At 36.6% G+C, this 25,465-nt stretch overlaps 3 protein-coding genes across 3 annotated transcripts; 1 reads left to right on the top strand and 2 right to left on the bottom strand.

Annotated features, from left to right (window-relative positions):
- Positions 1-2,967: 2,967 nt before the first annotated feature.
- On the bottom strand, positions 2,968-8,017 carry LOC126767262 (probable inactive serine/threonine-protein kinase bub1). Its single transcript, XM_050484825.1, has 4 exons — positions 6,984-8,017; positions 5,964-6,920; positions 5,060-5,875; positions 2,968-4,980 (listed from the first exon to the last, which is right to left on the bottom strand). The coding sequence occupies exons 1-4, from the start codon at positions 7,857-7,859 to the stop codon at positions 4,255-4,257; spliced, it is 3,375 nt and encodes a 1,124-aa protein (XP_050340782.1). The 5' UTR covers positions 7,860-8,017; the 3' UTR covers positions 2,968-4,254.
- Positions 8,018-8,927: 910 nt separating this feature from the next.
- LOC126767261 (blastoderm-specific protein 25D) lies at positions 8,928-15,084 on the top strand. The gene is made up of 8 exons (XM_050484823.1): positions 8,928-9,387; positions 10,226-10,461; positions 10,527-10,749; positions 10,814-11,193; positions 11,253-12,679; positions 14,082-14,472; positions 14,551-14,662; positions 14,733-15,084. The coding sequence occupies exons 1-8, from the start codon at positions 9,039-9,041 to the stop codon at positions 14,969-14,971; spliced, it is 3,357 nt and encodes a 1,118-aa protein (XP_050340780.1). The 5' UTR covers positions 8,928-9,038; the 3' UTR covers positions 14,972-15,084.
- Positions 15,085-18,038: 2,954 nt separating this feature from the next.
- On the bottom strand, positions 18,039-20,677 carry LOC126767265 (uncharacterized). The gene is made up of 3 exons (XM_050484830.1): positions 20,215-20,677; positions 19,494-20,140; positions 18,039-18,148 (listed from the first exon to the last, which is right to left on the bottom strand). Exons 1-3 carry the CDS (start codon positions 20,437-20,439, stop codon positions 18,082-18,084), a joined length of 939 nt encoding a protein of 312 aa, XP_050340787.1. The 5' UTR covers positions 20,440-20,677; the 3' UTR covers positions 18,039-18,081.
- Positions 20,678-25,465: the final 4,788 nt, after the last annotated feature.

Here is a 25,465-nt window from a genome sequence, read left to right as displayed (position 1 = left end):
AATTTTGAAAAATCCCTTCCGTTGGTGGAACAAGGGGCTCTTCCATCATGACACCATCAATTAAGTCCAACTAGGCTTCGAACTTCTGTTCGATTTACCGTATCCTTCAGCTTTAGCTCTGAACAATTTATTTTCGTTTCCAAACGAATAAAAGTGGTTTGCCAGGCAGGAAGTTGAATGAGGAGGTTATCGCCGACGAAGGATAATTGCTGGATTTAGATTACTGAGCTAAAGAGAAACTATATTAAGCAAAATATAGCGATTTTCTGCAAAATTTTTGTTTTTCTCTAGTAGTAATTATTAGACTGGCCTTGTAAACTTATATGAACCAAGAAGTTTAAAAAGTCTCTCCTCTCGTTTACATGTGATTACTGAACGGCAGATAAATATTGATTGACTGACGAATGTTCTTTGCTCTTAATATAAACCCGACCTGTAGTTCATTGCTTTGCTTGCTTTTTTACGGGAGGAACTCTTGTGTGTCGAACCTTGGGGAACTTCTAAATGGGAGTTATCTTTAGCTATCCTGTATATTTTTTTAGCAGTTTACTTTCTTCTAAGATGTTCAGCGTTTTTCCAGCTTGAAGTGTAATTGCCAGCATCTGTAGCAATAACCAGAGACTTTTTATGTATGTATGAAATTACGCAGAATGGTCACATCCCAACCCAACTTCATGACAATGGAACTTTTGTTTTGTAATCGGACTATAAGAGAGTTGGGCAAAACCCAGTCTTGAGGAAGTTGGAGCAAACAACAAAACTGTGTAAACTAATGGATTACTAACACAACTTTTGTTCACGGCGATGGGTTTATAAAGGACGTGCTTTAGAAGTGATGCCACCAGTCGGAATTTATAAGTGTTCCCATCGCATGGTTTAGCAATACGTAAGGATTCGCACCAATCAGAAATAGTTAGTATTTCAGCGAAGGTTCTGTCGACGTATTGTGTATAAATCGATTAGTTCCCATATTATCTGAGCTTTAGTCCTAGTTAAGTCGATCAAATCAGGCCATATCTTATATATATTCAGCTATTTCTAGACAGTACAGGAAAAATGTCGTTTAGCCATGTGTTGAAGACGCTGAAATCATTACTTTCTTTAGATTAAGAAGGTTTCAACTATTTCGTCATTCTAAAAATTGAGACCACTAACAGCTTGTTAATTAAATGTAGAATTACTCCACCCACTTTAGATAGAGCTTGAATCTCTCATTTTATCAAATAAAAAACGCAAAAAAGTGGAAAGTGATGTGGAGAAACCAATGCAATCAATGGCACCGTACATGAAGTATCGAAAAAAAAGCATCACAACAGCAACTTCCACCTTACGAAGTACACATGCCATATGAAATAGACCAAGGGCACATGGACTATCGAAGAAGAATATCTCGAAACACCAATACTACTCTTTCTATAGCTTTTCATCTCAATAAATGCAAAGACTCCAGCTCAGGAGGTAAACTATTTCTTCCAAGGGAGAAGGAATTGATTTCTCAACGAAACCACAAGGGCAGATAGGAATAACAATATATTGCAATTAACCACATACTTTATACATAGCTGTCACTTCATGCATACACCTACTGGTCTTTAGTAATGCCAGATGGAGGTTAAGTTTAGTTTGAGGTGAAGTATTCGTCATACAGGACGGTAACGGTTTTTGCGAAGTTTAAGAGCGCCTTGATATCTAAGTTTGATACTTCGTCTAGTACTAGATAATTAAGACGAGCTTTAGATAGCACTAGAAACAGGCGTATGAAGTGTTGCAGCATCTCTCTCCTGCCAACTTCTCTACACTTTTTGCATGTATCATCATTAAATACGAGTACATATGGCCATCCGGTTCGCATTTGATGCCAGTAGGTTGTGAACTGCCAAAAGAATAGCAGCCGTCCGGCGGTCCTTTCGAGACTGCATGAGCAAAAGGCATGGAAGTCTTCTTGAAAGGCTCTTGCACATGATCATGGCGATTCTGCTTGTACCAACTCTTTTTGATTCGTCAGTCAGCTTTGTCGCTCTTTGTGGCCTGGAACGCAGTATATATGTAGCCGCTACATCGGCTGCCTTCCTGCTTCTAAGGTCAACTTCGGACTTAAAACGATGTGAGTTTAATGCCTTAATTGCCGCCTGGCTTTCGTCGTATATATTAACCATTTTTATGTTGATTCCTTGTTAGCTATCTCGGCCACTTTGCTAACTACAAAGACGATACTGCAGTATGCCGGAAGCAGTGGATTCCGGATCCCACTCCATTAGCCACCTCTTTTAGTGTGTCGAGAAGCTTTCCCTCCCAAAACAGCACGAGCGTATGGGTTTTAATGTGTTCACCTGCCCCCTGCTTATTGAGCAATGCCCGAAGATCATTGTAGAGAATTCAACTAACGCCTACCATTTTTGTGTTTTTCACTACAATGCCGCTCGGTGGTAGATTGTGTAATATTTCAGAGAACAACGAGTCGCTGTATCCGTTCAATCGGTTTCCTGTATGAGTGTTTGTTCAAAGCGGTCCCCCACACCAGACCACCGTGAAGTAAAATTGGTTTGACTACCGCTGTGTAACACCAGTGCATGAGGCAAAGACTTTCCACAGGTACTGACCGCCATTCACAGTGGAGCCTTTATCACCTTCACCGACTCCCTTCCCGTGAATGGCGTTCTTGGGTCAAACCACCACCCATCGCAGACGAAGAGCTCGAGTTGCCTCGGGATACGCGAGTGACCTAGCGCAGCTTCGTTCCGGATATTGTAGCAGGTTAAACTCCTACCTATCCAGAATTGACCCAGACATACCCAATGCATGTATGTCCTGCAAGCAACGAGTCTCCGCATGACACCGACCACCTCTTTGCATGCCCTACCAACCCCTCATCTAACACCCTTTTCCCTTTGGTCCGTCCCCGCACAGATAACCCTTACCATCCTAACGGGGACTGATAACCGTTAAAACAACAACAACAACCACCAATTCATGAGGCCAGGTGAAATACACCAAGTAGACTCTAGCATCTTTATACATTTTTTACTTAAGATTATCTTATGGGTATAAATACAAATAGAGTGGAATAGAAATATCAGAAAAACAAGTACTTGATTATTATCGTTCAGTAAATAGGGATCACATCACTTCGCTAGCACCTAGCAGTATATTGGACTTTATCAATATGCTGGGGTTAGGTGAGTCTTTGTGATTTAGGAGAGGGCACATTAGTCCTAAGGCCGCGGTGTATTTCTCGTTTATCAATCTAATCGTTTAGTTTGTGTAACAGCTATATGATACAGTGGTCAGTTATTTAGCTTGGCTTGGAATATAATCCTCGCAAATCCTCGTGATGTGATTCCTATTTGCAAAGGGCCTTTATCTTGCGTCTACTGCTGTGCAGTCAATTCGTTCAACTGTTACAACATTATGCTTTTCAAACTGTGATATGGTTTTCAACCTAACCTAAGTGGTGCCTAATGTTGAACTTAATAAATAAGCAACTAACGGTCAAGCAGCGGCATTATAACCATATTCTAATCACTTCATGAAATTTTTTACATTTTATATTATATTATATTTATTATTTTCTGCAATTTTGCATATGAGAAGAATGCGTTCAACTAATTCCATTATCACTTAAAATCGTATATTTTATTTTTCAATCCAATTATTTTTTGAAATTATAATGAAATCAATATTTTACATTTATATCGATATATACACAATTTTTGTATTTTCTGGATTTATTATACACATACATCATATATAATTTTGTTTGATTATAACCTCAACAAAACCTTGTCCACGGTACGCCTGCAAAGCTTTTAGCATTTTTTTTTTTTTTTTTGAACTTTTATCTAAGCGAACAAAATATATTTGTGTAAATAATTGCTTGTGATCATAAAAGCGGTATGATACAACTGACGCTGACGCGTAAGGGCCGCAGCGTTGATACGGGCAGACCAAGTAAAGGCATTGTGTTTCATTTTTGCCGGTAGGACCTTACTTTGCAGCGGTTTCAATAATACATTGACTTAAAACAATAAGTGATTGAAATTGCAAAACAATTATTTTTGCATAAAACAAATTTCATTTATGATACCAACTGAATGGAAATAAAGGGTTTTCTAAATACTTGCCACATGGTAAGACATTGTCTATAATGGGCATGAGTGAACTTATGATATAATTAAAAGAAACAAATATATAAAAATTAAGTGGGTGGTAACGATTATTTGACGATTGCCATATGCTGCACTAGTATTGCCACGGTTATCGCCGATGCAAAATATTTGATAATGTACGTATTTGGCTCTGCAATTCGGAATCCATGCGTGCCGCTTCCTGATCAAAGGTATGACGCATTTCGTTCAAGTCTGGCAAATTTGTGCTTTTTATATTCAACATATCATTGAAGAACTTGGTCCAGACGTGTTTCTTTAAGTAACGCGGCAACTTCTGCTTAATGTCCCATGTACCGGCGCGCTTCTGCAATTGCATGTACTCGCCCAGCAACATCACGTGTACGGTGCCGGCAATGCAGAACAGATCCGTTTCGTATGCCCATGGGCGGCCCTCCTGCATTTCGATGCATGTGAAGCCGTCCGTTTGTATAACCTTGCGAAACTTCGTCGTATCCGGCTCGGGGAAGAGTGTCATATCGATGGCGCAGCCAAAATCAATAAGACGCAGCGAGGGATAATGATAATCGGTACTGGGTATACGCATTAACAGGAAATTGTCGGGCTTTATGTCCGCATGTATTATTTTATTTATGTGTAGGTGATTGATGATGTTGCATATCTGCGCGGAAAAGTGCATAACCAATGACTCATGCATCACTTTTGTGGTTGCTTGGCGTATCTTATTGTTTATATCGAGTAGTGAGCCGAATGGCGAAAATTCTGTGGCGATAATACTGGCATTCGGCGCTATTATTGCTACCGAAATGTCCATAAGACCCGGCAGAATATTAGATGACTTAACGCGCTTCAACACCTGTAAATTTATAAAAAAAAAAAATTAATTAGTTGGCTCAAAAAAACTAAAAAATAACCATAAAAAACGCTTCACTCACTTGATCGCAAATATAGATCTCCCAAGTGTTTGGCGGTTTCTGGAATTTCAACGCCACCACATTTCCAGTATTAGCATCTGTAGCTTTATATACTGAGCCATAGGAGCCACGTCCCACCTCCTTATCAATATTAAATTGCACTCCGTCGGGCAAGCTTAGCGTGCGCGTATTCGCTATCTTTGGCAGTGGTGTTTGTACGATTTTGTAGTTGGCACAACTATCATCCGAGCCTGGGAAGTCAAGTTTAGTTAGGAATGCACGACACAATTCACTATTGAACGGATCGATAGCCTCCTTGGTCAAGTGATGCTCAATGATTTCGTGTGCTTTGCGCAGGCGTCGCTCCTTCGCCTCCGTATCATGTTGTGTGGCAAAATATGAGTTCTCTTGATAAGTGGAAATATCTGCCACGGCACTCGTATTGTATGCTGTTGTAGTATCACGAAAATTGAGGCGTCCCACCGCAGAAGTCAATGAACAATGCGAGTTATCCAATGCAACGGCGCTTGAAAATGAATAATTTGCATTATCATTGAATGTAGCGTTTTGTACAACATCGTCCACAGCGTCAGCCGGTTGTATGTGTTCGGTGGTGACAGCGCTGCTGTTGCCATTAGTATCGCCACCATTTTCCGCAGTGGAGGAATTGCTGCTACTACCAGTGCTAATTGGCAGTTTATTAATTCGCTTCAATTTTGCTTTGTAGCGTTTTGAACTGGTTTTGGGCGTTGAAGTATTATCCATGCTGTACGGATGAAAAGTGTGGCCATTTTTAATTCTACCGAATTCCGGCGTCGATGGTGAAGCAGCAGACACCTAAGCAGTAGCGAAATTAATATATTTAATATGATAATAAATACTCATAAATCTCCAGCTAAAATACAAAAGTATTTATATAACTTACCTCCTGCTGGTATATGCCCTCAATGACATAGTTATTTCCTTTTATTGTGTGTCCATGCTGTTGACGTTCCTTTTTGAACTTAATTTTTATAGTCTTATTTTCCCCTAAACGTATTGTGGAAGCTTCAATTTGATCTTCTAAGTCATCCAACCCATTGTCCACTTCATTCACTGATTTATTTTGTTGCTGGAATTGCTGTTGCTTCTCATTTTGATAATTTTGTTGGATAGTGTGACGATAAAGATTATGTTGATGATGTTGTTGTTGCAGCTGAATTTGTGTTTGAGAGTATGCACTTATGTGTTGATAATTTTGTACGATCGGCTCAACGCCATTCGCTCCAGACTGCTCATTTGTACTAGCTCTATGTTTGTGATTATTAGTAGATACATTGACATTTACGCCTGCATTTGCAACAGTTACTTCCAAATGTTGTTGCACATGTTGCTGTTGTACAGCACCTATTTCTTGTATTTCTTGGGTTGTAGGTTCACTCTCTTCAGTTTTCACTATAACTTCTGCCTTCAGCTGTGCTGCTTCCTCTTTTAAACGTTGCATTTCGGTTAGACGTGTTATGAACTTTTGTGCCCTAAGCTCTTCAGGACTATATTCCACACCTGTTCCAGGATACACTAATTGCTTTGCATAGTGGCAACGACGATTCGGGTCTTCAGGCTCTTCTAGAAAGAGTGCTGGTTTCCATGTCTCATAATTGTTGCGACAATAGGCGGCAAATTTTCGCGGCAATTTACAGGGACCAATTGGTGTTGTTGTTGGAGTAAGTGTTTTTTCACATATTGGCTCAACTTTAACGGGATGACCTCCCTCTGTCGGTAACGTAGTTCTATTCGCTTTTCCATATTCTTCTCGATCATTCGCCGTGCCATTCTTAAAAGTGCTTACTTCAGCGTGAGCTTCTGGATTATTTTGGTACACCGTAACAGTGGCGCCGTTAAACTGTAATTCATATAATAAAGATTTAATATAAAATCAAAATATCAAATAGAAGCAATATCTAACCTGGTTAGTAGTTTGTTCCGTTGTATTTTGATAACCAGCCGTTTGGGTTTGGTAAGCTTGCTGTTGATACAATTGATCCTGCGTGGACCGCATACTGGCATGCGCGTGTGGCTGATAGTAAGAATTAGAAGCCGTCGCATCAGCAGAAGATTGTTGCCTGTGATAATTTTGGTGTTGAGATGACTGCGCCTGTGTTTGCATTTGTGCAGTTTGTTGTGTTTGTGTTTGTTGTTGTGGATGACTTTGTTGCTGAATTTGTGGCTGAGAAATTGTATGCGTTACGGGTTGTGTTTGACACTGTCCACTTTGTTGATAATGAATCGCATGAGTTTGTTGATGGCTTAACTGTTGTTGTTGTTGTTGATGATGTAGCGCCATTTGAGCAGCATTTTGCATATATAAGAACTTATTGTGTGCATGGTGAAGTTCTTCAAATGTTTGAGCTTTTTCTTGGAATGCCAAGCTAAACACAGACTCAGCTTCTTTTAGCGCATGAATAGATTGATAATAACCCGCCCAACCAATATAGAACGCGGCCACTTGTCTACCAACACCGCGTTGGTATAAAACTTGATAAAAATGCAGTGGGTGTGTTTGCATTTCAATGTACTTTAACCAGAGACGCACCATTCGCAAATCTTGCTTGTAAAAGTCACTGTGTTCAAATAGCGCTAAACAACGTTCAAGCGTTTCTCTGAACTTATTTTCTGGATCACCGCGCAAATGATTTTCATACCAGCAAATGTAATTATACCAGTGATCTAGTGGATCGGGCCCTTGATACATGGAGATTGCATTCTCCCAGGCTTGTTTGTCCCTCAGGAAGCCGTGCATTGAATCCGTAGCTACAAGCACTGGCAAACAAGAATTCATCATCGCCAGCGGCACCAGCTATGGGGCGATAATTTCAAACACTTCCACTTAGTGTTCTTAATATTTAAAAGGAATTAACTAAATTTTTTCTTTGTTTTTACTATAAAATAACTATCAAAAACTAAGATTGAATTAACTTTAATGCAAAATACGGCAGCTGAAGTAAAAACTCACCTTGACGTATGCTGCAGGGTTGCACAGAGTGTTTAATTGTGTAACGTTACGTTCTGAAAATTGCTGGAAAAACAACTTTTTAACTTAAAAAAATACATTTAGTATTAACACTTTGTTGAAGGATTATCAATTTATAAAAATTTTAATAAATCCAAGTTAGAAAATAAGATATAATCAAATATGTTCTAAAAATTTAAATAATTATTTCATTGCAACCCTGCCAACTTACCACCACTTGAAAATGGCCGACACAGGATGATTCGAAGTAATATGTTATACATTTACTTTCCATTAGAGGGTACGCAGTATATGCGAGTTAAAAGTGTTTTTACACTGAAAAATATAAAGTATGCTCGGTAATTAACAAATCATTGTTTAATATGTTTATAATTGAAACTGAATGCAGTAATATAAATTTTGTTCTTTTTTTAATAAATAAGGAATGTGTTTTATTACTTTTTAAAAGCATTATGCAAATAATATAAAGTTTGTATATATATATAATAGTATTGCATTGTAGTTTATAATAATTGATCTCATTGAAGGTCAATGTTATTAATTAAATTTTGCGGTTGTTGTTATTGTACCGGCAGAATTCCCTTATTATTGTTATTCCATTCGTTTAGTTTTTTAAAAATAGGTTTACAAATATACTTTATAATCACAAACAACAAATATTTTATATACATATATCATCATAACGTATGCTTATGTTCATAACTTAATCTCCATTAACCCAAACTACAACTTATATTAAAATAACAAATTATATGAGCAAAAAAACAATCCAATTGAAAATTAAAATTTTATTTTAAGCAACCGGTTACCACTGGTAATCAGATTACCAATCATAACTTATCAGTAATGTACATATGTTGTAAATGGCAATACTATTCATTCACTAGTGCAAAATATAAGTGAAAAGATTTTTTTATTAATTTTCTGTTTTAGTTTTAACGTAAAAGATATTTTGCACTTTTATAAAATTTCTTTTAAACAAGTGATGCAATGGAGCTTTCTTCTGACCCATATGAATTAAAATTATACCAAATGTTTCAAAGTTGTGACAAAGAGCAATGTGGTTTACTAGATGAAGAATCATTGCGTCGTTTGTGTGGCCTCCTGGAGCTTCAGGACAAAGGAGCAGTGCTTATTGCTGATTTATCTGGCAATGGTGGTGTGTCTTTTGACTGCTTCAAAGAAGCACTATTAAACTTTCTCGGTGCAGAACTCGAGTTGGATACAAAAGAACAATACAAGAAAGGTGACACATACAAACGCAGTAGCGATGTGATCTCAGCGGCGACGATCATCAATAGTAGTAATAGTAACAGTAGCTGTTTGGCAGATACTAAAGGTAAATGTATAATGATAGGCATAACACTAACACAAACATCGATGTCTCCCACAGAAGTCACCTTGAGATAAAATACGATAAGTGCAGTTATTTATTTTATCAATCTAATAACCATTTTTGCATATTATCTAAATAGTGAAAGCTGCCGTATTGATGAAACAATGCACACATGTGTGTGTATATGTGTATGCATCTATGCATGTACGCATGGTCATTTGCAGACACTGATTTTCAAATATTTTAGGTAATCAACACTAATCATATGAAAACAATGAATATAGCGATAAAAACAACATGCTATGGTTATAGGTAGGTAGGCGTTAGTACCTAGCAGTTTTTGAAAACACGCGTTTGGTTCAATATTTCTAAAAAATATTTTGCATGCACTTATGCTGATAATGTGAATTACAAAGGACAATAGCCCGCGCTGTCATCCCTTTGTTTATCTTGTTTTGCATCTTCTATTTCTTGGAATTTAAGCCTCTGTCAAAGTAAGTCGCGATTTATATAGCGCATTTTAGGCAAAATGTCTGAATTTACCTGCGTGAAACCTGACTGATAAATCATAAATAGGCAAACGCGTGTCTAGTATATTTAGTTTGTTTCCATATTCCATCAAAAGTGCAAGTGTTCGTATGAATACAACTAAAAGTTATAAGTAGTACAAAAAAAGTTTTAGAGATGGGTACTCTCTTTTATTACAAGAAGAAAACTAACATCTACGATGATGACACGAGTGTAGACGCTTTAGCAAACATTCTAGGTATTTGTTATAACAAATTTATTAAATAATTATAAATATTTGGTAAAATTGCTAACATTATACATATTATTACAGAGCGAACTCTAGTCATATGTGACACAAATGAAGGAACTAAACCTGTGGAAAGCGATCATGCGGTATCCGATCGAGAAGTTTCTCCGAAACTTGTGATGGGCTCAAAAAAGTATGGTCGACGCTCGCGACCTACCGGACATAAAACAAAAAATATATCGCTGACAGATTCTGACGATGATATTGAGAGCAATGATCATAGATCATGCGAAATAAATGTACACAATTGCCTATCATCTGTAAGTGTACATAAAAAATGTTAAATCTATATCATATTGAAATAATATATTCTCAAAATCTATAGGTGCAGCGTTCTTCTTCACAAACTGACATTCCTAATAAAGGGAGACGCCGCCCTCCCACAACAAATGGTGGTGGCAAACTAAAGCGCTGCTCCTCATTGCCCACGCAACGAAGCATGCAGCATAAGATCAATTCTAAATCCTTAAGCTCGAGTATTCAAAAAGCAGATCTTTGGGACAAGCGTCAACCGAGACAAGTGCTGACGAGTAGCATGGAATCGTTAGGTAAATATATTGCTTAATAATTCATTACATAAATAACTATATAGTATCATACAATCACTTACAGAATCGCCACCATTGACGGAACCTGAAACATTGCCTGTGCATAGAATACTAGATATATTCGAAGGGGCGGAAATTGCGAATGGCAGAGGTATACTACTAGCACTCGGCTTCGATGACGACGAGGTTAATGTGGCGCAATTGAACAAGGTTTTGGAAGAGGAGTTACGTGGTTTGGATGATGACACACAGCTGGCGTTGGTACGTGCCTACATGGCGTTGCAGGCGTCGGAAATGACAGCGCTGCGTCAGAACGTACGCCAATTGCATGACGAGAACAAAAAGCTACATTCTAGTAATAAGGACGCAAATCAACGATTGGCGCTCTTGGCAGCTGAAATTGACGAGCGACATGCATCCTTGGAGGATACCTCAAAAAAAGAGGTAAAATTAAAAATATTTGTTTACGTTGAAATATCGCTAATACGCATTTCCTCAAGCAGGTGCGATTGCTTGAACAACGGCATGCTACACTGGTGCGAGAATTGTCGACGCGCATGGCAAATGATCGTGAAAATTGGAGCAGTTTCACGACGCGTCTGGAAGCGCGCATCAAACAGCTGGAGCAGGAGGAAATCAGAAACAAAACCGAATTGGAATTGGTACGAAAGGAAAATTGTGAATTAGAAAGTGAGCACCAAAAGATGCAAAAGCAAATTACAGAGTTACTTGAGAAGAATGTGCAACTAAATCTGCAATTGGCAGATTTAGATAGGGACACAAGTACGGATGTTCGAGAGAATCGCAATGGCAAGCGTGTGGATGAAGATGAAGAAGTCGCACGGCTAGTAGAAAAGGTATCCGAATTGCAAGTAGATAATAAAAACTTAAGAGATAAGACTGATGAATTAGTAGCCGAAATAGAAAGCTTGAATTTGGAACTATTGCGAACAAAATCGAAGAACAAAAAATCTATAAGCAACACAAATTCATCTACTACGTTAGATGTTGGCAGTGTGGCTTTGGATGATGCGGAACAAGCAGCTAATTTAACTGCTACGAAGCGACGCGGTGACTCACCAAGTAAAACACATATCACAGAAGAAAGCCCACGATTGGGTAAATTACGGAAATGCACCGATACGACCGGCAGTGAGGCAAGTGACACCAGCGGCGAGTGGATGGCACTCAACTCAGAGTTGCGCGAATCGGAAACACACGCAAATAGCGCGACAGATAATGTGAAAGATTACCTGGAGCAGATTTCCACACTCAAACAGAAAATAGCAGAGCTTGAGGCACAGCAGAAAACACCTGGTACATCCAGTGAGGGTATACCAGCCGATGAGCGCTGCAAAGAGTTAGAAGCCAGTTTGGAACAAATGCAACGTGCTTATGAAGACTGCGAAGATTATTGGCAATCGAAATTGGCCGAAGAACGGCAATTATTCGAGAAAGAACGTCAAATCTATGAAGAAGAACAACAGGAGAGTGATAAAAAATTCACCGAATTAATGGAGAAGGTGCGTGAATATGAGGAACAATTCAGTCGCGACGGTAGACTATCACCGATTGAGGAGAAGGATGCGCTGGAGCAGCAATATGCCGATCTGGAGGCCGAAGCGAATGATTTACGCGAAACGGCAAGAAAAATGTTCGACGAAAAATGCAACGAAATCGAGAACTTACAACGAGAAATCGAAGATTTGCGCACTAGACTGGGCGAAAGCGTCGAAATCCTAACCGGCGCTTGCGAACTAAACAACGAAGCTATGGCAGTGAGTGCTTTACACATCAATCCCGATAAACAGAGTCCGGCCAGTTCGCCGATTAGTTATTTGTGGCATCAGAGCACCATACAAGAGCCTGCTAAAAGTTATAATTCCGTTTTTCCACCATCACCCGAGTCGCCGACGCGTCAAGCAAATCGGTAAGTGTTCTTCCTCTATTGCATTGGAGTTTTTTCGACTTAACCTTACTTCAAACAGTCATCAAAATTTTTTATTGAAGTTCTCCTAACCTATTCTGTCACATAACATTTTTTTCTAAACAGATTCCCTTTATTCATGCGCATGGAACCTAAAGACATGAAATGTAGCAAATCGATTAGATAGTTCGGCTATAAGAAATTCGCATTTTAGGATTACGAATGCTTAGACTACTTATTTATTATTGCTTTATATTTAAAGACTGACTGTTTCTTGGTTGTTTACTTAAGTAAACGTTCCATAGCTCACATTGGTTGGCAACCTCACTCAACCTTATTCTTGCATTAAGGTTTCATGAGGTGAGGGTACTGGGGTCCACAGTGACACTATTTAACGTGAGCAAGTGCTTTCACGCTTCTGCAGAAGCTACCCTTGGATAACAAATTATGAAAAATAAAGAAAACGTTTTTATATGACATTTATTTGAGATTTTGTTTTGAGGACATAGATATATCGCTTAGTCATAGATAATACTATCACAAGATTTTGAGGTATTGTTTTTGTTGTTGCTGGTTGTTGGGTTGGTTACTATTCTATTGCTTTATTTGGTTTTGAAGGTGCGTTTATGAGTATTTTTTTTATTTCCAATATTCGAAAATTTTGAGGAACGGAGCTCTTAGCCGTTTATCTTATCTCCTTATGAAATTTTCGCATGAACTTAAAAAAGAAATAGGTTTGCCGAGTAGTTATTACGTAACTGTGAATTTAAGAATTGTGAATTTTTGGTTATTTGCTTTCAACGTTCCCTTTCTTCCGCCTTCTTGTTGCTGCTGTGCCGGTAGAAAGTATTTCTCATAATTTTCGAGTTAGACGAACCCTGATGTTGTAGCGGCAGAAGACAATCCTGAAGTAATTTCGAGGGATGGTGCATAGTTGACAGTCCTTGGCCGGTTAAAATCCGGATCCGTTTCGGTTACTTAGACCCGACTGTCATGGTACATGCAGCGATCGTCGACGACGCTTTTTTTCATTCGGTCAAAGACTGTCAACACGGCAGAATTATGTTAACCTTATTGTTGGCACTTGTCATTTTAAAAGTGACCTGTCTACATATGTTTCCCATCCCAACACACACAAAACCTCAGATGTCCTTTAAATTTTACTTACCTGCTCTCTCTTTGAGCACTTCTGGGCATACACTTGTGTAAGTCGGTTATATATGTACATACAAAAGTATATATCTCAACTATTGTAGTGGAAAAAATCACAATTTTTATTGGATTACCTGTGGCAACAAAATGATTGCAACCTAACCTCAAGTTTAAAATATATAATCAATAATAATTCCTGCTCCTATCAAAAATTGAAAAATCTGCAAATTTTACGCAACTTTAAAAATTTTAGCAACAATCTAACCACATCGGAGACCACCATATTCAGCACCACACCCGTTGACACTATTGCACCCATACAAAAACCGCCAGGTTCCAATTCCAAGCAGTCAGAGTCGGAAACGGATGAGGTCTCCTCCACAGCCTCGGGCAAAAGCTCGGAAAGTCACAGTCCGGCATCCACGCATAGCGCACGTCAATCACAGCAACAACAATTGAAGAAGTCACCTAGCACGGAGAATAGCATATCTAGTCTGGGCATGAAGGAGGAGCTGAAGCGTTTGAAGTTCTTTGAGATATCGCTACGCGAGCAAGTCAAGAATCTGTCACTACAAAGGGATGGCTTGGTCATGGAACTGCAGCAGCTGCAAGAAGCGCGTCCAGTGCTAGAGAAGGCATATGCTGTAAGCAATATAATATATAATTGTTTGATTTTTTTTAATTTTAATTTTTTTTTTTTTTTTAATCTCTCAAATAATCAGCGCACACCACATCCGAGCGTTATACAGCGTGTAAACCAGTTGGAGCTGCGTAATCGTCACTTGCAAAACGCTATCAAACAGCAACAGCAGCAAACGGAGTCCTTAATGCAACGTGCGTAACAACAACAACAATAATGTTTGCAAAAAATATATTTTTAAATTGTTTTCTTCTTTCGCTTTAGGCTCGTGGCAGCAGCACCAAATGGAGCTAGCCGATCTGCACAACCGCATCGAGACGCAAGGCTCCATGTTGGCCGAACAAGTGCAGCGCTTGCAGAACGCCGATTTGCTGGTTAAAGATTTGTACGTGGAGAATGCACATTTGGCTGCCACCGTGCAACGGTTGGAGCAGCATCGTGCGCGCATGAACATGATGCATCAACAGCGTCAGGGTCTAAATGGTTTGCCGGGAATGCCTTAAATATATTACACTAACATATTACCCAAAGAAGTGGATATATTGCGTTAGAGAAAGTGTTTAATTTTTTTTTGTTGTTTTATGACTAGTTAATATTAAATGTACGCAAGCCTTAATGTCCACGTAAATGATGTTATAACACAAACGGATCCAATGTCGCACAACTGCTCGTGTTTGGCACCTGAAATTACACACACACACTATTCACACTGAATATTAGTAATAGGTCTAACATACAATACATATATACATATATGGAATGTAGCTATCGTAGCGTTTTACGATATTAATAGTTGATAGGTAGGAAAAACGTGTGGTAATAACGGTGGTATTCATGACATGCCCATATAATAGTGTACTCTTTTATTCTGTAGATATTCAAAGCGAGTATTAAATAATTTTAACCCTTACTCTCTGAGGACTTATGTGAACTTTTCCATGTTTTTTTGGTATTTTGATTTCTTTTGAATCGTAGGCGGTAAAATATTTTTGTTTTTTTATAATGACGTAAGCAGTTTTTATGCGTAACATATATACATACATAGTGAAATGAAGCATAATTTAATTAAATTTTAAATTTCTACATATGTAAGTGCTAGTTTGGTGTAGTTTTTCGTTTTGTTTTTGGTGTTGATTTTTGAAATTCGTTTATATTGATTTTTAAGCGTATGCATGTAACTACATATATATTTTTATTATTTATTTATTGAAAATTCTATAGTGTATGTCCTTTATTTCTATTTAAGTAGTTAAAGTGGAATTATGTCTACCAAACTGCAACAACCGTTGACCTAGCGAATTAAATTTTAAATTTCTAAACTTAACATATAAACACTTACATTGATTCCTAAATGCCATATGCCTAAGCTCGTAATAAAAAGACACGATATATTGTTGTTTGTTATAAGAAAATTGCAGTAAAATGCAGAAAATTGCAGTAAATTTGCATACCGCAACTAAATTCACACAAAACATGTTCGTTTCCACGCAGTCGTTGAAAGCAAAAATCATATCGAAGTTAAAAGAACAATTTATATAGGAAATAATGTAAACTCAATAGCTGTTTAAAGTATTAAAAGTATTAAAATTTCATTTAATTTACAGCACTTAAGTTGACTTGTATATTCGAATCGGAAATTACATACAAAATTACCGAAAATCTGAAATGAATTTCCCCTCCTCTCTACTTTCTATTTTATATATACACTTACTACATAACTAAATAAATATGTACTCGTTTTTATCATTTGCAATATATCTTAATAATATATATTATATAATGTGTACTGAACTGCACTAAAATGTTGAGATGAAGTAAAATAAAACAATGAAATAACAAAACCAAAAAAAAACAACAATGTCTTATGAATTTTAATATTTATTATAAATGACAGCTGACAAGCACAATAAGAAATCTTTATATATATGTATGTATGTAATACATACATATTTTCATTTGGAAAACATGCATATTAGGGTGCGCCAAAAACTGCACAACTAAATTATGATTTATGGGTTAAAGTGAACCAATATACGGAGAAAATAATATTCCTCTAAGAAAAATTTTGTGTCTTCATTTTAAAAGGTGTCTATGCAGTTAAAGATTTCGCTGAAAATTGCAAGTCAAGGACCTCATATATAATATTTTTTGATTTGATAAAAAAATCTAAGGTATTTTAAAAAATGTAAGTTCTAAATGGTTGAAAAGTTATTTATTTTTAATGAAAAAATATATATTTTTTAATGGAAACATATTTTTGAATTTCGGTAATTTTTTTAATGAAAACATATTTTTTTTTCTAAAAGCATATTTTTTTAAAGAAAACATTTTTTTTAATGAAAACACATTTTTTTAATGAAACAATATTTAATTTATTTTTTTAATGAAAACATATTTTTTTAGCGCAAATATGTAATTTTTTTTGATGAAAATATGTTTAAATGAAAAAATATTTTTTTTTATTTTTTTAATAAAAACATTTTTTAAAGAAAAAATATTTTTTTTTTATTTTTTAAATGAAAACATTTTTTAAAGAAAAAATATTTTATTTATTTCTTTTTTAATGTAAAAATATTTTTTTTTAAATTAATTTTTTTATGAAAACATATGTATTTTTTTAATGAAAACATTTTTTTAATGAGAACATATTTTTTAATGAAAATATGTATATATTTTTTTTTTTTTTAATAAAAAATATTTTTTTAAATTTATTTTTTAATGAAAAAATAATATACTATGTACATGTATGTATGTATGTACATACATATACATACATACATATGTACATACATAGTATATTTTTAATGAAAACATATTTTTTTTAATGAGAACATATTTTTTAATGAAAACATTTTATAATGAAAAAATATTTTCTTTATTTATTTTTTAATGAAAAAAATATATATTTTTTTATTTTTTTATGAAAAAATATTTTTTTAAATTTATTTTTTATTGAAAATATATATTTGTTTTAATGAAAACATACTATTTTTGAGTGAAAATATTTTATAACGAAAAAATATTTAATTTATTATTTTTTTAATGACAGCAGTTTTTTAGTGAAAACATTTTTTATAATGAAAACATTTTTTTTTGAAAACATTTTTTTATGAAAACTTTTTTTTTATGAAAACATTTTTTTTTGAAAACATTTTTTTATGAAAACTTTTTTTTAATGAAAACATTTTTTTTAATCAAAACATATTTTTTTATTGAAAACATTTTTTTTGAATGAAAATATTGTATGTATAATGAAAAAATATTTTATTTATTTTTTTTAATGAGAGCAGTTTTTGTTTAGCAAAAGCAGTTTTTTAATGAAAATATGTTTAAATGAAAAAAATTTTTAAAGAAAAAATATTTTATTTTATTTATATCGTTTTTAATGAAATTTTTTTTTTAATGAAAACATTTTTTTTAATAAAAACATATTTTTTTAATGGAAAATATTTTTTTTGAAATAATTTTTTGCGGTTTTTTGGCGCACCCTAATGCATAATATATAAAATGTATCTATGCAAGTATTCTTCGCATTGTATTGTTTCCTTTGTATATGTACTTCGTAGTGTGTGTGCTCGTACATTCAACTGGATCGCGTGCTTTCTTTGTGCGCTTATTCGTCTGGAGCATCTTTGACAAGCTCGCGTGGAAACGTGGCAATGATGCTAAGCAATTTTTTTCTGAAAAAAATAGTCATATATGTATGTAAATATGTATATAATTCTAATTAGAAAAATTATTATAAATTTTTTAAACTTGTTAAATTGCGATGTAGCAAAGACGCTCCACTATGCAAATTGTACTAAAGAAGTTAAAAACAAGATTCCGTTCACGAATCACCTCTGAATTCTGAAAATAACATTACACAACCTCCACTGTCTACCGGCTAGAACAATAGCAATGAGGCCCGTTCCCACGACAATCAGGTGTACGTAACCGGATCGGAACCGGATTTGTTTCGGGTCAAGGACTGTCAACTCGCCAGAGTTCAGAGCCGTAACAAAGGCGAAACAGCACGTTTCTTGGGCATTCCGTTGGATGACGTCGACGACAACTTAGCTTATGCTCACCATCCTAATGGATCACTTTTTGCATGCCCACATCTGACACAACTCTCCTTATGGTCCAACTCTGTCAAAACAGCACGTTTCCTGGGCCTACCGTTGGATGACCCGGCATTGCCATTGGATGAATGCGATGACCACTTATCTGAACCTTTCCATTCAAACGGAGATTAGATAACCGTTACTATAATAACAGTCTTATCTGAATAACTGGAATGGGTCTGGATTTATAGCCGACCAAGAACTGTCAACTTGGCAACATTCTTCAAAATTACAACCAAATTAAACGAAAACCAAAAAAACATCAATTAGTTGAGCACAAATTTCTAAAAAGATATTAATAGTTTTAGAACTACTTCTGTCCTGATGTTCAATCTTTCTGTTTTTGACCTCAGCAACAAAATTCGATTCTAACTTATTGGAGATACTCTTTACAAAGGTACAGCATTCTAAAGAAGCTGAAGTTTTCCTCTGTGTAAGAAAAGCTTATTAGAAAAAGTCCTTCGTAATATCGGGAATTACACTTTGGAAGCTATCGCTTAATTAAGCGATGGATTTAGACTTGTTGTTGGCACGATATTCGGCCGACTGATCGTCTCTTTCCGGGTCGTAAGCATAGTCTTACTATTTTTTGCCCACAGTAGTTTCCTTAGAGGGTCGTAAGCTAATAGCTCTATTATCGTTTAAAATATATATCGGGTGATTTTTTAAGAGCTTGATAACTTTAAAAAAAAAAAACGCATAAAATTTATCGGTTCTTTTTTGCCCACAGTAGTACATTCCGGAATAGCCCGAATTTCTTCGGAAATGTTGTCTTCCAAAGCTGGAATAGAGTTCTTGTCAACAAAGAATCGCCAACTTAATTTCTTTTGGAAAATACACCAATCTCCTTCACACTCACTAATATCCGCTCTATTATCGTTTAAAATATATAAATTCATTCCATTAAACAACAACTCACAGAAATGAAGAAGAACGCTTATTGCGGCAACCGCCATTTACGTCGCGGTATTGATGTGTTCGGCAACGTTGGCCATATCCTTTAGCTAGCGGATAAAGCGGCGACCTTGGGGTTTGCAGCATGCTATATTTGTTCACAAAATTGTGATGACGCCTTTGAGCATTTGGTAAAGCACCTGAAAACTTCGGTGATTCTTGAACAGCAATTGGCGAGATAATTGATGGCTTCATGGACTCGCTTACTGGACGCGCTGTTGATAATCTGGAAATTATGCTATTGCGTGAACGTGGTTCAGACACCGCCCGATTCAAATGGAGGGACGGAAGCAGTCTGAAACTGGTGTCGCTGCTTTCTTGTGTTGTCTGACTCGGTGTTGCTTGCGATGACATGGTGTCTGTCACCGTGGTGTTAGTATTGTAATTTGGTGGATACACGCTTGTTGCAATTGGTGTCGAATACATGTTTGTGGACTCCTCTAATTTTGTTGGCAATAATGTTGCTTGCGTTGGTGCTGAGGTAACTTGCTGCGACTCTGCTGAGCAAAGCGCTTCATGCGAAGTCGTTACTTTCGGCGGTTTGGTGAAATTTAAGGGCTTAACCGTTAAATCCTCTTCGTCATAATAATAATCTTCTTCGCCAAAGTTCTCCTGCAACAGAAAACAACAAATAATAATAGTGTTTATACAAATTTTTTCCATAAAAACATCGCCTCTGCACTTACATCACCGAAGCCACTATTATCCATTTCTATGATAGCCACATCCTTAATATTGATGCGTATATTGTATTTACCACTTTGCCTTTGATCATAAATAACTTTGGCGTCTGCATTGTCCGCGGACAACTCATCATTAACCGGTTGTCCACTGGCCGGCGCGCGTAAAAGCAATAAGGCCAAGAAAACCCCGCCAGCAAATCGCCGCTGAACCAGTTCTAAACTTTTCATTTCGTTTGAACAAATATGCACAAGTCAAGTTTAGTCACTAAGTATAGGCCAAATCAGATCCACTGATGCGTCCTCTGCGTTTGCCGGCTGCAGACTGAATAGCAGAAGGTGAATAGAGTTGGGTGCATGGCTGAAGAAGTTGGTTTTTATGGCTAACATTTCTATAGAGCGTGTAATATCAACTTGTCTCTGCTTGTCCATACCTTTGTATGTACAAGTATGTATGTATACAAGTAGTATATTGCGTAGAAAGAACAAAGTGCCGAAAGTTATTTTAGAACTTCTTCCATATGTAGGCTCAAAGCAGACTTATGCTCAATAAAAGATGGCCATGGATGCTGGGCATGCACACATTTTATTTGTAGATATGTAAATACATATTATAAAAGAGAAGCTCAATTCTAGGAATAACAGATACAAAGTTTATATGCCTGATAGGTGCACTCATCTTTAGGCGGGTCGTGAACTCATTAAATAAGTCCTCGCAGTCCGTATATGCATTTGTTTTGATAGTGAAGTAGCGATGTTGCTAGGTTACTCAACAAAAATGGAAGAAACTTGAATATATACTTGTATATTGATAAACTCATGTCAATTATTCAAAACTAGGTTTCTATTGCCCTCATAAGACCGTACAGTCACTATTTATGGGATGTTTTTTTAGGGATATAACAGGTCAATTAAAGTCCCCGGCTTGACACATTCATGACGCTACTATAATTAAATCCAACCAGATTTTTCGTTAGCCGTTCAAAAGATAATTGTATAAATTTTATAATTTATATATAAAATATTGCTTTTTGATGGGGAAAAATACAGTTGAAGCAAAAACTCGGCTTTATGACGAGTTACTGGACACCGCACCAGGAAAATCAACCATCAAAGATTGATATGCTAAGTTTAGACGTGGTAAAATGAGCACCGCACACGGGAACGCTTTGGACGTCTAAAAGCGTTTGATACCGACGAAAACTTCCAAAAAGTCCATAAAATAATTTCGAATGCCTATAGAGTGGAGTTGAGATAGCAGGTACACTAAAGGTATCAACTGAACGTGTATATCATATCACGTGCAAAATGGGCTCACATTGAGCTCAAAGAGAGCTCACTTTTGACCCATAACAACGACGAGTTGATGATTCGGATCAGTGTTTGGAGCTGTTTAAGCGTAATAAACCCGAGTTTTTGCATCGATATGTGACAATGGCTGAAACATGGCTCTATCATTTCATTGCGAAGTCAAAACAACAGTCATCCGAGTGAACTGCATAGGATGAGCCCGGTTCAAAGCGTGGAAAAACGAAACAGTCGGATAGCAAGGTTATGGCGTCTGAAATTTGGGATACGCATGGAATAATTTTTATTGACTAGCTTGAAAAAGAAGAACCATTAACAGCGATTATTGCGCAGCGTTATTGGACCGTTTGATGGACGAAATCGCCGAAAAACGATCGCATTTGAAGAAAAAGTAAGTGCTGTTTCAACAAGGCAATGATGCATGGTGTTACAAGTCAGTGAAAACGATGGCAAAATCTATGAATTGGGCTTAGAATTTCTTCCGAAATCACCGTATTCCCCAGATCTGGATCCCAGCGACTATTTCCTGTAATCAGATTTCAAAAGAATGCTTACTGGGAAGAAATTTTAGTCGAATGAAGAGGTGATCGCCGAAACTGAGGCCTGTTTGGTTGTTTACCATACCTGCTAGAATCTCCAGGAGAGAAAATTATCAAATCGGTTGTCAAAGAAAATGCAAAGGGGATTTATGGGTATATTGGGTATATTTTGACAACCAGAAAAAATCGACTGAGACCTTATGGAGTTTCTTTATGAATGATCAGCACGACGAGCTAAATCGATTTAGGCATGTCCGTCAGTCTGTCTGTCCGTCTGTACATACGAGAACTAGTCCCTCAGTTTTTGAGGTATCTCGCTCAAATTTTTAACCTGTCCTTTTCTTACCAAGAATCTGCTTATTTGTCGGAATCGCCGATATCGGATCACTATAACATTCAGCTGCCGAGCAAACTGAACAATCAGAATAAAGTTTTTGTATGGGACTCTTATTTATTTGACAATGTATCTTAACGAATTTTGGCACATGGAATTTTCAAAAGTATCGCCACAATTTTCGAAGTAAATGCTTAGATTGGAACACTATAGGATATAGCTACCATACAAACTGAACGATGGAATGGAAAACTCTTTCGATTGACAACATATCTTCACGAACTTTGTCTAAAGCACTAATTCAATCTCCAAAGAAACTGTTGAGATCGAATCACTATAGCATATACTTACGTATGTAGTTGCCATATGAAATGAGCGTTTCGAATTAGGTGTATTTATTGAAAGCTGTTTCGTTGGAAATTTAGCATGGATTATTGCCTAGTTAGAAGAAATTGTTCAGATCGGATGACAAAATCAATCATTTCGTTAGACTAGTTTTTTAAATGTTGGCCGCGGCTACGTCTCAGATGGTCCATTTGTTCAATTTTCGATGACTCGTTCAAGCATTTCGACTAGTAACTGTCCGCATAGACTTCAGGCTTTACATATTCCCACAAAAAGTCTAACGGTATGATATCACACGATCTTGGTGACTAATCGGCCGGCATTTATTGATGCGATGTGTCGGTTATCATGGCGCGCTACCGTTCTCACCGGTAATGGTAGCTCTTGAGTCTCTTCAGGTTGCTCTTCTTCCCGAATGCGGCAATTTCGCTTGTTTACATACCTATTGAGCCAGGCTCGAAAACGTCGGATCTTCTTGGAACTTTTCAAGAGTCACTTGGGAAGGTCGAGTAATATCAGTTCTTGCACAAGCTGTACTTTTTATGCTTTCAATTTAAGATCACGAAATAAAATGCGCCAAGTCGTTACTTACGTCATTCCGAGTTGCTGCGAACAGCGCCAAATCGACTCTTCACTGCCTTCATGTAAATTCTCAGCTACGGCTGCTATATTTTCTTCACAGCGTGCTGGACGTGGTTTATTTGGTCGAATATTATCCGATAATGAATGCTGGGTCTCAAGACGGGTGATGGTGTTGCGAACAGTACGCTCAGTAGGCCGATTATGTTGACCATAAGTTGAGTGAAGCGCGCGAATCACCTTTTAAATCAACTGCAACTAAGCGGTTGGAGACAAAAAACATGAACGGACTAGCCACGCCGCAGAAAGTCCATAATATCCGGAACTACTGTGGACAGATAACTAAAAATGTAAAACAACATTTTTTTTGTGAAATACCACAATATTTTTAAAAATTACTATATATCAGAAAAATTTCTTTGTTTCTTTAATTTCACTCTCAAACCTTCCAAAAAACACCCTTTATTCATCAAATAGTTCTAATTATATAATTCACACGCTAAAAATAATTATCTAAATATGGAATATGGATATGGAAAATAATTTTTTTTTTGTCCACAAAAACAAGAATAACATAAGCACATCCTTTCAAGATCCTTTTACGAACAGCCTCTTTTTGAAGCAACAAAACAAAACAGTTATCTTAAGTAACTGATAAACTTTCCCTTCTGAAAATATTCCTTATCCATTTAGCGCACCTCTAAGTTACTCGAAAATATCACTAAATAACAGCGGTGTCTTTTGTCTGCTAGACAAACAGACTTTGTGACTCTTCGCTGGTGAGACAGGATTATGCTAATGTTGTTATGTACCTTGCCATTTAAAGCGAAACATACATACGTAAGTGTACACACATGTTGGCATATACCGTAAATTTGTAAATATGAGTCCACACATACATACATACACTCACACACCGTGTTTACGTGAGTTAGAACACATTCACAACAAATATTTGTTGCAGCGTTCATTGAACTCAGCGCTGCTTTCCGCTGCGATCTCCTCTGTTCGCTGTGCAAAAGGTAAACAGTGTGCTGTCCCAACAATTCGGCGTCTATTGTAACAACGGTAGCGCTGAGACAGCGAAGACTAATCTGGTGGAAAGATTGTAAACAATAATCCTTTTGTTCTGCATCGATGCAGTGCATTCTCACATTCAGAGTTCTAGGTCAAAGCGAGTGTCATACACTGAAGGAAGAGCAATAATGTTTTTCTGTAATACCAACACAGAGGTACATACATATGCATGTGTGTACATTAGGTTGGCCCTTAAATGCTGTAAGCAAATAGTATCGAGTCATTCTGAAGAAATTTTTTTTCTTGTTTACTCTATCTTTGTCTATTGGGCTCTAGTCGATGATAAATATCAGTTATTTAAATAGTTAGGGATCACCTTAATCCATTTACACGTCTGTTTGCGTGTCAATAAATACGATTTGATGTGTCCATGCGATTATGCATACATACATATTTATTTACTAAAGATTCTCATCGCAGACCGCATTTTTGACATGGTCGGGTTTCTACAAGGAAAGCTCAATGAAAGACAACAGGTAATCAATTAGAATTTAATTTGGAAGACCGTGTATTTCAAGCAACTAATTGTTAATTATATTCAAAGAAATGTTCTTCTTTCTTGTGATTTGTTTTTGTAAACATATCTGTGGCTTGCATCATCGTTTAGAAGTATGTTTTAAGGGGTTAGGCCAGTCTAGAATCATAAAGGGGACCGAACTTTAACAGTTTCTTTTGGGAAACCATATAAAAAACGGGATCTTAATCTATATAAGACTTGCCAGCAAAGTATGAAGAAGAAGAAGAAGTAAAGTATGTAGGCTTTTACGCCTCAGTTTTTGGATAAATAGCGGACTAGAAAAAAATATTGTAAAAGGTACTTTTGTAGGCATGTGATTTTCGAGCAGAAATAAAATGCCAAGGATTTAGCTTTATCGTAAATATAAGGGTTTCTTATCATTCTGTTTCAAAAATGTTTTCGGGCAAGTGGTCCTCTAATAAATTCCAACAATTTTTAGCATCAATTGGGGGCGTATTTCAGCAATATCGTGCTCTATTCTGTTCCAAGTTGTCAATCGCCTCAGGTTTATCTGTGCAGACTAGCAACTTCACATCGTTCCATCTTGAAGACTAATGG

The sequence above is a fragment of the Bactrocera neohumeralis genome, unplaced genomic scaffold (assembly GCF_024586455.1).
Source record: "Bactrocera neohumeralis isolate Rockhampton unplaced genomic scaffold, APGP_CSIRO_Bneo_wtdbg2-racon-allhic-juicebox.fasta_v2 ctg49_3, whole genome shotgun sequence".
Lineage (NCBI taxonomy): Eukaryota > Metazoa > Arthropoda > Insecta > Diptera > Tephritidae > Bactrocera > Bactrocera neohumeralis.
Note: the sequence above shows the minus strand (reverse complement) of the source record. Positions and strands in the feature narration are given on the sequence as shown.

Bases quoted from the DNA above. Each gene is read 5' to 3' on its own strand.
- LOC126767261 (XM_050484823.1), top strand. From the start codon at position 9,039: ATGGAGCTTTCTTCTGACCCATATGAATTAAAATTATACCAAATGTTT. The intron at 9,388-10,225 runs GTAAATGTATAA...ATATTATTACAG, and splicing joins CTGTTTGGCAGATACTAAAG to AGCGAACTCTAGTCATATGT. The intron at 14,663-14,732 runs GTGCGTAACAAC...CTTTCGCTTTAG, and splicing joins AACGGAGTCCTTAATGCAAC to GCTCGTGGCAGCAGCACCAA.
- LOC126767262 (XM_050484825.1), bottom strand. From the start codon at position 7,859: ATGATGAATTCTTGTTTGCCAGTGCTTGTAGCTACGGATTCAATGCAC. The intron at 6,921-6,983 runs GTTAGATATTGC...TATGAATTACAG, and splicing joins CGGAACAAACTACTAACCAG to TTTAACGGCGCCACTGTTAC. The intron at 5,876-5,963 runs GTAAGTTATATA...GCTACTGCTTAG, and splicing joins AGGGCATATACCAGCAGGAG to GTGTCTGCTGCTTCACCATC.
- LOC126767265 (XM_050484830.1), bottom strand. From the start codon at position 20,439: ATGAAAAGTTTAGAACTGGTTCAGCGGCGATTTGCTGGCGGGGTTTTC. The intron at 20,141-20,214 runs GTAAGTGCAGAG...TTTCTGTTGCAG, and splicing joins ATAATAGTGGCTTCGGTGAT to GAGAACTTTGGCGAAGAAGA. The intron at 18,149-19,493 runs GTGAGTTGTTGT...TATTTTTTTCAG, and splicing joins AAGCGTTCTTCTTCATTTCT to AAAAAAATTGCTTAGCATCA.